We start from the raw sequence: 14,632 nt of genomic DNA, 5'->3' as shown, positions 1-14,632 counted from the left end.
GAAACTGAGCTATGGAAGCAGCGCAATACACAAACACTGAGCCGAGGTGTGGTATGTCATTACCTAGCACTTGCTTCTTGGTAAACACACTACCATCAATTCTCATTTCTTTTTATTCAGAGGATACTAAATGCTCTCAAAGGTCAGTATTTTAAGGTGGTGAGAGAGAGTTCCCCACAGGGTCTCAACCTCATAAAAGCTCGGGTCACAACCTGTATGCGTGCATTTGGCTGAGGAGATTGGAGCCTTATAAACCTGTATATCAGCTCAGTGCATTGTGTGGCTTTCAAGGCCAGTGACAGACCCCGTGAGGTGGCATACTTTGGAGAGAAAATGGAAAATTTTCGCTGGCTTTTCGGCAGGGCCTGGCGGCTTCGGGGGGACGCGAGGCTTTCCCGAGGAACGCTAAAATGGCGGCAGGGCGACCGGGAGGGCTTGCCGTGCCCGGGGCACAGCAGGCACCCCTCCTGCACCCCGCTCCTTGTGAACATCGTCGGAGATACGCCTTTCGAGCCCTCCTTCCCCATGATCCACACGCCCTTCCGGCGTTGCATTTCAGCTTAGCTCCTTTATTTTGAGGCAAAAACTGAAAATAACCCACATTTCCTCAGAGCTTCCCGTTCCCTGCCCATACCACCGCCAGCCGCCCCCCCGCCGCGGATCGGGACGGGACGGGAGAGGACGGGACGGGACGAGAAGGAGGGAGAGAAAGAGGAAGGCGGCCCTTGCAGCGGCTTCCTCCCGCCCTCCCTTCCTCCGGCCGCCGCCAGGAGCCAGCTATGGCCCCGCTGCTGGGCGGGCTCCGCGGCTCAGCGGGGCCGGGGGAGCGGTGAGGGGCAGGGGGCCGCTGCTGGGACAGGGAGCAGCCGCCTCCGGGAACGGCGCCTCCTCCTCCCCTCGGTGTTAACCCCTCCCCGGGTTAACCCAGGGGGTTATCCATGGGGACGGCGTCGTCGCTGGTGAGCCCGGCGGGCGGGGTCGGGGAGGTGATCGAGGACACGTACGGCGGCGGCGAGGCCTGCGAGATCCCGGTGGAGGTGAAGCCCAAGGCCCGCCTGCTGCGCGGCTCCCTGCGGCGCGTCGGGGCCTCGCGGCCCGGCGGCCTGATCGGGGCCAGCTTCAAGTCGACCGCCTCGGTGCAGGAGCTGGAGTGCGTGGCCGAGTACGAGCGCCTGAAGAAGGAGTACGAGATCTTCCGCGTCAGCAAGAACAACGAGGTGGCCTCCATGGTGAAGAAGGAGGCCAAGCTGGACAGGGAGAACAAGCGGCTGCGTGCCGAGCTGCAGGTAGCCCCCCGCCGCCCCCTCGGACCACTCGCCCCGCTTCACGGGAGAGCTGTGGCGGGGAGGCGAGGAGCGCGATGGTTTTTCCTTCCCGAGGAAGGCAGGGTGCCAGGGAGGTGGCACATGTCCCCACGCCACCCTGGTGAGCCGTCAAGGTGTGGCCAAGGTGTGCCTCTAGGGACGGGGCCGAGCGCTGCATCTCCTCTGCAGCAGGGAGAGTTGTAGGGTGCTGGGTTGGCGCTGTCCTGTTCGGGAATGTTTTTGACAAGCTGAGGCTTTTTATTGGCTATTCTGCTCTCTCAGAAAAAAAAAAAAACAACGGCGTGTTAAATGTTTTCAGGCACTTCAGAAAACTTACCAGAAAATACTCAGAGAGAAAGAATGCGCGTTAGAAGCTAAATACCAAGCCATGGAGAGAGCTGCAACGTTTGAACATGATCGAGACAAGGTCAAAAGGCAGTTTAAGGTATGGCTTGACTTTTCTTTCCCTGGGAAAATGATCAAAAAAAAGATAAAGATATTACTTGGTCACATTCCCCAAATGAACTCCTTTCCAACAGCTTTTACGAGGACCTTTCCATCTTAAAAAGATTGCAGTATCATGGTCTTGACTGATTATTTTCTTCAAAATAATCTTACTAAAACTTCCCTATAAAACAGACAAAAAATAGAAAACAACCTTTTACATACTAAAAGGAGAATACTCAGTGATGCATTTTCAGCTAAATTCCTGTGTTATTTCAACACAGATGCTTGCAATTTTGATATCTGAGAGTGACAGGAAAATGTGTGCCACAGACTCACACGTGCTGAAGGAACATATAAACACAGTTTTATTATTTCTCAATATGTATTTGTATTTAGCATTTTAAGGCTACTAGGTTACATTGAAGAGATGTGTATTGGTACATCTATTTTGACTGCTAAAAAATGACAGCCAGTTAAAGAGAAAGGCCTTTGCACTTCTTTGGGGGATGACTTGAAAGGCCAAGCTGATGCTTTTCCCTTGCTGCAAATGATGATATTTTCACCATCCAAAGCAGGGCAATAGGCCTTGTTTTTGCGCTGTTTTAAGCTTCTTGATATCCTTACATGTAACAGGTGTTCATATTTAGCAGATAAATTAAAAGAGAATTTTTTTTGAGTTCATTTAAGAAAATGAGACTTGAAGAGGATTTCATCTCATTGTATTTAAATCTAGGTTCTTGTTTTCTTCACCTTACGATGGTAGTGTTTTAAAAACTGGACTGCTAGAGATACTTGATTGTGCTCTATTTTTGGAAAAAATAAAAAGGAACCTTTGAAGGAAATTACTACTTGTGGTGATTCTGAAGACACTAAACTTTAAAAGGTCAAGAAAGTTACTTGCCATTTTAATGAGCTTCCCATACTAATGCAGACTCCTAACATTCAGAACAGTATGCTAAGCTGAAAAATGGTAAGATTTTAAAATTAGACATTTTAAACTATGTTTTCTGCTCATTTATAGACTTATGTTTATTTTTTATTGTTCACATTTAGCCTTTCCCTGCTAAAAGAATGCTAGAGAGTTATTTTTCTAATTGAGAGCACATAATAGGAATTCAGGAACATGATACTGAATTTCAAAAGATTTATGGTGTGTATTTCAATCTTATGTTTTTCTCCACTTATAGATTTTCAGAGAAACTAAAGAAAATGAGATTCAGGACTTACTGAGGGCCAAACGAGAGCTAGAAGCAAAACTTCAGAGACTTCAGGCCCAGGGAATCCAAGTGTTTGATCCTGAAGAGTCTGATTCTGATGACAATTGTACAGATGTTACAGGTAAGAATTTCATCCCTAGCATTTTGTGTTGAAACATGACTGAAGTCTATGAATAGTAAAGCAGAAGGTTTACTATTTATCTTCTGTTTATTAATCCAGCTTGAAAAGCAACATAAAATATTTCCAAGGATAAAAGGAGCTGCCTTTACAAACCTAGTTTATATTGTGAGAAAACCTAATTTTCTGGTCTTATGCAGGAATCAATGGAGAAAATAAAGCACTGTCTAGACACAGTGACTCTGTGTTTTTTTTTTTTTAAATTGTTCTTTGAACAATTCTGAGTTTTGTAGTCTCTTCCAAACTTTTTTGAGCTTTCTTATTCTAGATCTGAGAGGTTATGTTCCAAAGGATCCAGAAGAGCACAGCTGAAACCAGAGGGAGTCTTAGACTTAAAACTACGGATGAAGAAGTATCCCAATCTCTGCTACTGTACTTTTCAAAGTAGCAGATATAGATATTTAACATGAACTGGCCAAAAGAGTAATTTCATCGAAGAATTTTTTGAAAGGGAAACCCTAGCAAACTTAATGATACAAAAAACAAAGTATTGTATATACCATACGAGGTATTTGATAACACGGGAGGGATTCAGATAGGTATGTGATCAGTTATGTCGCTTTGTATCTGATTCAAAATTGAGCAGTAAGTGTAGCAGACAGTTAACGCCTTGACACTGTTGAGGATTGCTACCATTTACTTCTTGCACCATGAAGGGTTACTGAGGAAACCCTGCATTCAAGTGCTGTTGCATAACATGTGCTTTGCTTCCTGAGCTATATCAACAATCGCATCTTGTCAGCAATATTAATATGTGATGTTTAAAATTAGAAACATTTCAAAATGCAGTGATTGTCTCCTTGCATAGTAATTGTCCATTTGAACTGTAGTGGTACAGATAGTCTTCTTTTATATAATTTTTTGGCCTTTTGTGTTAAATTCATTTTTGAATTCATACTTCCCTTCTTATGTTTTTGTAAGTCTTTTTCAATTTCACAGTTTTCTCCACTAAAGATTATTTAGTGTTTATATAGTTCAGCAGAAGCATAATCCGGGTGTATTATGAAGAGATGCTGCGAAAGCTGTCTCATACAGCACAGAAAATGTATTTCAGTCGTGACCTAGAGCCCCTTTGCATTCTTTCAGCTCTGGAACATTCCTGAACAAAAGTAGTCAATTTTGTGATGTGTACAAATGACTGCAGCAATACTGTGAACTGTTTTACTGATTTGTAATCCAAGTCAGCATTTGAACCCAATAGATGTGAGCAATCCAAGTAATAACAAGTAATAGCAAATAACCACATCCTTTATGAGGATGGTTTCCCAATAACTTCAGACAAACACTCGTTTAGAACTACAGGACACGGAGGTGTGAGCAAATCTGATAAAGGAGGAAAAGAAAAAGATCAGTACCATGTGACAGTAGATTTCAGATTTCAGCTGGAACATTTAAGACTGATTACTTACTTTTTTAAATGATAATTAAAAGAGGTTTTTGTTTGTTTTTCTTTTTCTTTTCCGTTTTTAGCTGCTGGGGCACAATCTGAATATTGGACTGGAGGAGCCCTGGGAAGTGAGCCATCCATGGGTAGTATGATGCAGCTTCAGCAGTCTTTCAGAGGGCCTGAATTTGCTCATAGCTCCATAGATGTTGAGGGACCATTTGCAAATATAAACAGAGGTAAGTAATGGCGGCCTGTTTTGCTGGGATTGTATGCGTTTATGCCATTTTTTTTTTCAGTCCATTTTTAGCTAATTTGACTAAAGGATTATTTGGGAAGTTTCTTTGCAAAAATAAAAGGAATCTGTAGTTTTAAATAGCAAGTTGCATTTAATATATATAACTGTGATACGTGCAGTAGTGATTTTAGCAAACAGCAGTGAACAGTGCCTATTTGTGAATAAACCAAATACTTTGTGCTTCATGTTGATTAAGGAAGATAGTTACCTCTTTCAGTGTCTGCTGGGATTCTTTTTTCCAGTTTGATTCAAATTTCCGACTTCCTGAATGTGAATGTTACATTGGTATTAGCATAAACTATATCTCTGTTTTCTCGCTGGATTTTGCATAGTTTCTGAGTCTGATTAGGGTGCTGTTCATTTAAATCTGATTGCAAGACCGAGATGTATGCTTCTTTACATGAATCAGTGTTAGATATTTTGTTATCGATAATTGTTGCTTTTGAACTTTGTTTCCCAAATAGCCTATTGTAAACGGGGTTCGGGTTCTCTATTTTCTCCCACTGTTGTCCTGGCCCTGGAACCCCTCGTGCATTGCTGTTCCTCCCTTTTTTCCTCAGTCCTTCAAGCTCTGATTCAGATGTCTCTGCCTGCAAAGTGGGAGGGGAGGGTCTGCTCTGTGATGGCGACAGCTTCATATACTAGACCTTTCATCATGCCAGGTGGTACTGAAAGGGAAGCCTATTCCTGGCTTGAAAGAATGTTCAGCCACAAAATGGAGAGCCTAAGAAAGTTTTAAAATTCATTACTTCTATAGGGAATTGATGTACAGTACAAATATAGAAGGCTATTGACTTTATCTCAAGAAGAGGCACTTCCCATAATGTTTCACTGTTGTTAATTAACATGGTCTAATTGAAATACATGTAGATATGAGGAAAAAAAAAAGAGTTTGATTGTAAGTGTTTTTATTTCTGCATGTTTTATCTATTTTACAGCTACTGACTTGATTTTTGTACATACATTTCATCAATGCTATTTTAAATGAAATACCATTTTAATGATAATACACATTTAAAAATATTGCTTTGCCACATTATCAAATTACATGACATTATCAGATGGTATGTGTTCTCTAAATTCAATTTTAAAAAAATAAAAATAGAGTAAAAATGTTACTACTATTTTAAACAAAATGTAGTATTAATAATGTTAAGAGGTGATGACTTATCCATCATCCAGTGTAGTCAGATGTGGAGATCTCTAGACTTTTGTTTTATTTATTGGCAGATGACTGGGATGCTGCTGTCGCCAGTTTATTGCAGGTTACTCCTCTGTTTTCTCACTCTCTGTGGAGTAACACAGTAAGATGTTTTATTATTAATACTGATGAGACTCAACGAGAAGTGGAGATCTTCATTAAAGTGAGTATCTCACAAACCTTTTGTTTCCATTGGGATACTTATTCAGAAATTTGTCCAATATTTCTTGAAAGCTTTAGTAGCTGTATCCTAATTTCAGTGAATTCAGAGAAAGTCTTTTCAAGGACTTAAGGGGAAGAAACTGCATAGACAAAAAAAAAGGGATTTATCTAGTAGGTCCTTGATGCTATACAGATTTACTACTAAAGCAGTTTCAAATTTTCTTTCAGAACTACTCACCAAAACTTCAAAGAATCTGTGAGACAATGGGCTACTTCTTTCAAGTTGTTCATTTTCCAGCAGAAAATGAAAATCATTTTAAGGATGTAAGAAAATGGGAAATTGAAAAAAGTTCATTAGTCATTTTGCTCCTACATCTAACTTTGCCAAGGTAAGTATTTTCCAGACTGGTAAAGTAAATGGAAACTGGTAATTTATGCAGAGCGCATAGCTTATTAGAATGTATGAGATCCCTTTCTCAGTACATTTCCAAAGATGATATCTTCTAAGTGGTACTCCTTCAAACTTCAAGTTTACTAGTGCACACAGTTAAAAGAATGTATCAGTTTTGGTCATTTACTTTTTCCTGTATCTTTAGATTCTGTTAAAATTCAGCATGAAAGATGCCTTCATAATAAGGAAATGCTTTGCTTTCCAAGATCAGCTCTCTGCTGTTCCGCTGGTCCCTCACATGGCTGGCATGGATGTCTTCAGTGTTTTTCATTTACTTATCTATCCTTACATGTGCCTTGATTTTACTCTGTCACACATTATTTTCTATCTCTGTCACCTTTTTGGACTAATTTCATGACTCCTCTTTGTGGTACCTTATGCTAGCTTTCTACAATTTAATTTACTAAACTCATGATGGTTTAAGACACACGATGATGCAATGTTTTCTATTTGTTCGGTAAGTTATGGCCTAACCTTCTAGAAGAAGACACTTAAATTTCTAAATGCAAAACACTGAACTGAAGATATTTTTAGAATTGTGTTTCTGTGGTGTATTAGGGAATTTTGGGCAGAGAGTTTTATTTCGATGGTTTTGGGGGAAGTAGGGATAAATTTTGCTGAAAGAAGAGATTAGAAAACATAAAAATTAAGGATTGTGGAGTGGTCATTCCAAAACATCTGTATGAAAGTATAAATCTGAAAATACTGGTATGCTCTAAGTTTCATATTTGGGCTAGATTTTGAACTCTGGGGATTTCAAAGCTGTTGCTTTATTAGAGTATTAACTAGACCTACTGTTTCTGTAAGTAAAACATGTTTCCCCAGAGAACTAAAGGCTGGCTTAAACACTAGTAGACAAGATTTATAGCAGTGGAGTGCATGAGGGAACAGCAAGGTACCACAGATGATTTTGATTTGTTTTCTTAGAGGAATTGGGCTAGAACTGCCATACATTTATGCTCTGAGAAAGAGTGTCTGCTGCTGAGGGGCCATTGCCACCTCAAGGGGACACTGTTGCCAAATAACCCAGTGTTATGTGTGTGGGTCACAAGTGTTTAAAAAAAAATCTGCCAACAGTATTCACTTATTATTTCTCTTACAAAATCTATGATGAAGCTCTTGGTACTCATATGAAGAAAATAAGAAAAAGACAGAGAAATCCTGTCTGCTACTGTCAGCATCCCCAAGTTGTATAGTCCTTTTTGTGGAACAGCAATAGATTGCTGGGTGTGATATCCATGGAATCACTTCTTCCACACATATTAAGTACTTTTGAGATTGGGGGAGTTTAATTCTGCTTTTCAACTATTGTATACTAAGAGACTATCCTACATCTCACAAACACTACAGGACTTTTCCTTGTAATGTATATTCTTTCTTCAAAGAATAGAACAGCCTTCAAAGAAGTAACAGCAAAACATATGTATGATGCTTGTTAATCATGCGTGAATCCGTGTTCTTTCCCTGTAAGACAATTATTTTTCACTCTGCATATTGGTATGACAGGAAGATCAGCTTTTAATTTACAAAGCATTAACCAAAGAATCAATAGTTTTAATATTTATAGTATAAGTAGCATACATTTTTCATATAACTGCTCTTTGCTTCAGGGTTTATCTTAAGTTCTCGGATGAAATATTTGGTCGTCCGTGTTGTAAATAGATATGACTTTTGAATTAGATTTTGCAGTGAAACCCACCTTCGGAGCTTGTGTTGATTGAGCTATTTACTACAGCAGTGTAATATAGCACAAGAATGCTGATTTCCAATCTAGTTGTTTGTTGGAGGACTGTGAAGAAGCCTTCTTGAAAAATCCCGAAGAAAAACCCCGTCTGATTTACCACAGAATGGATGATGATGGAGTCAGCTCAGGCTCAGTGCAGCAGTTAATTAAGCAAATTTCTTGTGTGAACAAAGCAAAGGTATGGTATTTTAAAGGCTGTTGAATTTTGAAAGGCTTACTTTCTTGCCGTAACTAAGATCAAGTGCTAGTAGTCCCAGATATTTGGAGAAATTTCATTATGCTTATTGCTTTGGATACTCATTATATGAGCAGGTAGATGAATCTGAAATTTATGAAGATTGTGAAATTTTCATTAGTGGGGAAAAAAAATCCCACTGCTTTTTTACTGAAAAAAAGTCCTTGTGTTATAGGGATGGAATTTCTCACCTGTGTTTAGCCATGTAAATGGCAAAGGTATTTATCTCAGGTCCCTCTCCAGACACTGCAGAGAGAAGCATATCTCCAGAAAGATTCCTCATATCCAAAAACAGATCGGTGGCCTATTATCTCTCTCTGTAGAGGGGACTGTTAAGAACAGCTGACTAAATGCCCAACTTCTAAATGCTTAGGTAGTGAATCCTACCTAAGGAGTACAATAGAATGGAATTTAAATGTGTTGCAAATTGCTTTTGTTGGAAGTCCTAAATATTGTTCCCAGTTGGATTCAGAGTTGCTTCATGCACCTTTTCAGATGATTGATCATGTGGGAGCTGTGGAGGAAGGAACACACAAAATCTATACTTGTGTAGAAAAGATTATTAAACAGGTAGGGTACCTGATGCATTTCAGCTTTTTCTATTCCCTCTCTGATTTATGATCTCAGATACTGTCAGTGATTGCAATATGCTGCTTCAATGTAACTCAAAGGGTCTTCTTGTGTTTTATCATTCATACCTGGCGAGCAAGGATAACTTAAAGTGGGGAAAAAATATCCTGAACTGAGCAGTGCTTTTATGAACAGAAGGAGAAATAACAGAGCAAGGGGTCTAGTGATGGGCTAAATTCTTTGCTAACATGATGTTCCATATCCTGGGATAATGAAAGATCACATAGCTGATTCTCAGTATCCTTCCCTATTGTGAGTTGCTTCCATTTAGAGAAGACTAAAACCAGTATATTGAGACCCGTGTGTTTAGAGTTCACTTGGATTCATCTAATAGCTCATTTAGTTATGTTCTCTGCTAGCATGAAAGAGAATGAGCATATTGCACACACTGGCACTGAGAATAACGCTCTATGTGCCCGTACTTTTAAGATTTATAGTTGTAGTTGTTTCCATGCAGTTTTCTTTTACTCAGGATATATTGGGCTGTGAAATGACAGAACCAGAAGGCAAAGATTTGGGTAATAAGGAGGAGTCCACTGCTCCTGAAGAAGAAGTTTTTGGTGATGTCTTGTGGGATGCACATGATGAACAAGAACAGATGGAAGCTTTTCAGCAGGCCTCTAATTCAACATGTGAGCTGGGATTTGAGAAAGTAAGTATACCGGAAATGTATCTGGATGAAGAGAAAGCCATCACTTGTTTCCATCTCTTGTGAGGCAAGATGTAGTTCTACTAAAGAAGTGGTATCTGAGAGCCTCCTAGGGGCTGCTACTCCTTAGGCTAGAAGAAGCCATATGTCTTATGTAGATGGCATATTTATTTCCTGGGAGAGATGCCAGTTTGCCTCTTGTTGAATGGCATTGATGAAGAAGCAGTTTTTGTTTCTACACTGAGGAAAAGAACCATTGTGTGCCAGAAATAGTGTCCTCCAGCTAGACTTCGGGTGTCATTAGGAAAAACTCCGAATGTCTTTTTTTAAATGGAAATTGGAGCTCTGTCTTGACAACTGGAGTTAGGCTTTCTGCAGATGGCTAATGAAAAATTTCACCTCATCGTACAACCATACATATGTGAGAATAACATCAGAAATTTGAAAGTAAAGAGCTGCTGAATAAGTCAGTATAAAATAACTTTTTTGAAACTTGAAGCCAAGAACGGATGTATATATAGAGAAAGTAGAATGAATGTAGGAAGAAAAAATGTTGAAGTGGTCATGGAAAGTGATGTCACAGCTGAATTGGGCAGTATTCTTTGATGTTAGGATGTAATGTAAGGATGCAGTTTCTATGTTAATGGGTTTAAGGTATTAGGATCCCTATGTTATTAGCACAACTTATTCTTTTACTTCACTGCTCATATATTAACAAGTGGTTGGAGGATTGTGCCACCTTTACTACATATTAGAACCGTAAAATAGAATGTTGAAAGGAAAGATACGTATGTGTATCTTAGTGTGCCTCCACTTCTTGTTTGCAGACAAAATATTTCTCCTAAGTGAATGAAGGGTGTGTGGTTTTTTGTTTGTTTGTTTTGTTTTAAATCGTTCTGAGCTCTGCTATAACATTCTCGGCCATTCATGTGGTGAAAGAAAGCTTTGTGTGTGTGTGCGCGTGTGCTTTACAGCTTCATACTGTCATGGCAGATGCAAACTTTGAAGGCTTTGTCCTGACAAACATATCCAATACAGTAGAGTAGATGGGGCATGGTGTGTGTTGGGGAAAGGCTGAATTAAAATGGCACCCAAATGCTTTACTATATTAATACCAGTTTGGTGTACTAGCACTGAAAGTCCCTACTAAATCAAGTTTTGGAAAAAATATTCATATACTTTACATTTTCTTCAAAAGAGATGATAAATTTTGTGGTTTAAATGTTTCATTAAAAAGTTCTTTCAATCTGCATTGAGTTATACTTTAGTGTTTATTACCCTACCTTAATAAACTTGTACATACATTTAGTTTTTAGATGGTTTACAATAACAAGTGGCGTATTTTTTCCTTAAACAGTAGAATATTTGTAATAGTTGTGTCTTTTTTACAGTACTTTGAACGTCTAAATGACCTAGTAGCAGCACCAGCTCCAATTCCACCTCTGCTTGTATCAGGAGGACCAGGTTCTGGGAAATCTCTCCTTCTGTCAAAATGGTAGTGACATTTATTTTTTTTAACTGAAATAAAGGGAAAGAAAGATCAGACCCAATAGTTTACCATAGAAATGCTTTTTATGGTCACTTGTAGACTATGATAGGATTGCTGCCATTAAAATAAATTGATAGTGCCATTACTTCTAACAAGCTCAGTATCATGTGACTATCTGTTGCCCTGAAGGGCATTTGTTAATGGCTACCGGTACTGGGGAGAGCAAAAATGGAAATGGATAAAAGATTCAATTATAGCTCAGAAAACATCTACCCAGTTTTGTAAAGTAAATGCCGATCACCTCTTCTAGCTCAGACATTCTACCCTCTTGGTAAAACTGATAATTTTTGAGTTATATGTGCAAAAATGTAGTCTGTTAGATATTTTTGTTTGTTTTTTGTTTTTCTCTTTAGGATTCAGCTGCAACAGAAACATTCACCAAACACTCTAATTCTTTACCACTTTGTTGGGAGGCCCATGTCTACCAGTTCAGAATCTGCATTGATAATTAAACGCCTTACTTTAAAGGTATGCTACATTATGACGTTCCCTGCATTGCATGATTCCTTGGAAAGTGATATTGTCTCTGTGTATGCCAGAAGAAAAACTTCTACAGGTTTTTCTACATCCAGTAAGAGTAATGAAAGTGTAAGGCATTATAGAAGAGGGGAATCTGATCCTACACATTGAATGAAGATCCCTTAAATAGTATCTCTGGGATATGCATAATAGTTATGCTTCTAGTGACCAATCTTGATGGCTTATAAAGCCATATAAGCTTCTTCCAAACTTTTTTTCCCATCTGGCTGATGAGAGAGGTAGGTGGTTTCTGTTCTATGTGTTTAGAAACCTGAGGCTGTATTTGCCAGTTGGCACAGTATTGGTCCTAGACTAGTCTCTCTAGTTTATTTTTTCATTGTGTGTTAGATCAGGTGGAATATATGTAAATATATGTGCAATATATGGAAATGAATGAGGAGTATTTTTCTGCTAGGGTCTGAGCTTTCTTTTTCCTCCAGATGGTGGCAGAAAGGACCTCACAGGACTAAAACCTTTAGATAAAATGTGTGCTCCTTGCAATTTTCTCATGTATTTCGGAAGTCTGCCTCTTTTAACCTGTGCAACTTTTAAGTCCTTTTAAGTCTCCAGATCCCTTGTCCACTGTGTGAATTCTAGTTATCTCTCTAGAATTTATGTAGTGAGTTCAATAAATATTCTTTGTTCTGCATTTGCTGGCTTTCTGAATAAAGTAGAAAAAAATAATCCTGTGTGAATTTGACTAGAACAATTACCCCAAGATTTTATGATTTTTTTTCTCTTGTGTCTGTAGGTCTGTCTTCAACTCTGTTAGTTGATTTTTAAGGTAGAATTTGTTATGTATGTTTATAATTTTGCAGCTTATGCAACATTCCTGGTTAGTGTCACCTCTGACCTTGGATCCAGCTAAACTTCTGGAAGAATTTCCCCGTTGGCTGGAGAAACTTTCTGCACGCCATCAGGGCAGCATAATTATAATTATTGATTCTATTGACCAAATACAGGTATCTTTTCAAAATACTTGTCATTTGTCAGTCCAAAATAAACTTTCACTACTGTAATAAGTTCAGCTATATCTATGTAACAGAAATATTAATGTTTGCTTTGCTGTGAAGAGCACATGTAAAAATAATTTGCAATAAGTGCAGATGAGTTAAAATAGTCAGTTTTATAGATGAAATTTGTATTTTATGGGTGTTTGCTTGCTTGCTTGTTTTTAATTTTATTTGCCTGAACACCTTTATTCTTGAGTAGCCCAGGTACATTATTTATGCAGATGTTTGTTGCTGGGAGCTACTTACTGGGCCTGTAAATTGCCCAGTTTTTATGAGGTGAACACTTAACAATAGTATTCTGTCTGCTTTATTTAATGTTCAGTCGTGTTGATAAGTATTAATGGATCATTTAGTACTGTTTCAAGAATCAGATCATGAACAATTTGTAAGGACACTGGAGAATTCAAAACTCCATTCTCTGAGCCATGCAATTAATGAAACCTATCAACTCCTGGCATTTGTTTTGAACAGGTCTTGTATTAAATAATCAAAATTTGTTTTTAAGCAAGCTGAAAAGCATATGAAATGGCTGATAGATCCCCTGCCAGTGAACGTGAGAGTGATTGTATCAGTGAACGTAGAAACATGTCCACAAGCTTGGAGGTATGTTACATTTCTGAGATGTTTCACAGTAGCCTTGCTTAAAATAATTACAGTTACTAGTTTAAGAGCAAATGGTCAGATTTATTAAGGCCTGGAGATGTAATCAATAGATAAGGTTTTGCAACTGTTGTGGAGGAGGAAAGCTTCTCTGTTGCAACTGCAGCTTTTACCTGTTGTGAAACCAGATTTTTGTTTTACTCTGATGGACCTATCCACATGACTCTATGTGAGAGGATCAATCACATGCACATCAAGAACTGCAATACTGTGATGTAGATCCAGAATAATTGGATAATAATTGAAATTTGGCTTGTGATGACTAGAATTTCTTAGTAGCAGGGAATAAGTTCAATTACTGGTTTGATATCAATCTTTAAAAAGCCGTAGAACTTTGATGTCATTTTTTTTTCTTCTCCTCTTGTGTGCTATTTATTAAGTCTGAATATAATTTTATTCTCTTTTACCAAAGGTTGTGGCCCACTCTTCATCTTGATCCACTGAATTCCAAAGATGTTAAATCTCTCATTAGTGCAGAATGTAACTCTGCAAATGTTAAATTGACTAAAGAGCAGGTATGTCTTTTGCAGTTCTTCTGAAGTACCTAACTCCTGTATAACTTTTAATGAAAACATGGAAAGATGAAATAAGTACAGCAGCCAAGAGAAAGTATTCTATTTAATTAACTAAATAGTACTGTTCAGCATACAGTCTGAGTATTTCTTTACATTTTTTTTTTTTCCTTGTGGCTCATAGCACCAAAGCACAGATGGAACAGTGTAAATTATTAACAGGAAAACTGTACAGTCACACATATTGCTGTAAACATATTCTTTTCGTTTTAGAATCATAGAAGGTTTAGTATTGCATAATAATATAACACTGCCTAGGTGGTGGAAAAATATTTTACCTCGTTCCCTTGAAAACTAATGCTGTATGGTAGTTCTCATTTTTAGAGATGTAATGAATAGATGCTAACTCTTACCCTTAAATTGGAAGGGAAACTTTAGCTTGTATTATGCCTAGTAAACCATGAAGTATTTTGTGCACT

At 38.5% G+C, this 14,632-nt stretch overlaps 1 protein-coding gene and 1 long non-coding RNA gene across 3 annotated transcripts in view; one reads left to right on the top strand and one right to left on the bottom strand.

Moving 5' to 3' along the window:
- LOC126913210 (uncharacterized) overlaps positions 1-1,085 on the bottom strand; it is a 19,139-nt gene extending 18,054 nt beyond the window's left edge. Inside the window, exon 1 of the long non-coding RNA XR_007707916.1 lies at positions 1,005-1,085. This is a non-coding gene — a long non-coding RNA (uncharacterized LOC126913210). The remainder of the gene's footprint in view (positions 1-1,004) is intronic.
- The window catches only part of NPHP3 (nephrocystin 3), a 27,921-nt gene continuing 13,488 nt past the window's right edge, over positions 200-14,632 (top strand). Inside the window, exons 1-15 of one of the 2 annotated variants that reach the window (XM_050709251.1) lie at positions 200-1,037; positions 1,143-1,286; positions 1,624-1,749; positions 2,939-3,089; positions 4,617-4,769; positions 6,059-6,192; positions 6,420-6,580; positions 8,417-8,564; positions 9,117-9,191; positions 9,724-9,903; positions 11,292-11,395; positions 11,803-11,917; positions 12,787-12,930; positions 13,487-13,584; positions 14,054-14,156. In XM_050709251.1, the coding sequence (XP_050565208.1) occupies positions 939-1,037; positions 1,143-1,286; positions 1,624-1,749; positions 2,939-3,089; positions 4,617-4,769; positions 6,059-6,192; positions 6,420-6,580; positions 8,417-8,564; positions 9,117-9,191; positions 9,724-9,903; positions 11,292-11,395; positions 11,803-11,917; positions 12,787-12,930; positions 13,487-13,584; positions 14,054-14,156 (1,935 nt within the window). In that variant the 5' untranslated portion in view covers positions 200-938. Of the gene's footprint in view, positions 1,287-1,623; positions 1,750-2,938; positions 3,090-4,616; positions 4,770-6,058; positions 6,193-6,419; positions 6,581-8,416; positions 8,565-9,116; positions 9,192-9,723; positions 9,904-11,291; positions 11,396-11,802; positions 11,918-12,786; positions 12,931-13,486; positions 13,585-14,053; positions 14,157-14,632 lie in introns of both variants that reach the window. The other variant, XM_035549826.2, reaches the window with a different exon arrangement.

Source organism: Cygnus atratus, chromosome 2 (assembly GCF_013377495.2).
Source record: "Cygnus atratus isolate AKBS03 ecotype Queensland, Australia chromosome 2, CAtr_DNAZoo_HiC_assembly, whole genome shotgun sequence".
NCBI classification, from domain to species: domain Eukaryota; kingdom Metazoa; phylum Chordata; class Aves; order Anseriformes; family Anatidae; genus Cygnus; species Cygnus atratus.
Note: the sequence above shows the minus strand (reverse complement) of the source record. Positions and strands in the feature narration are given on the sequence as shown.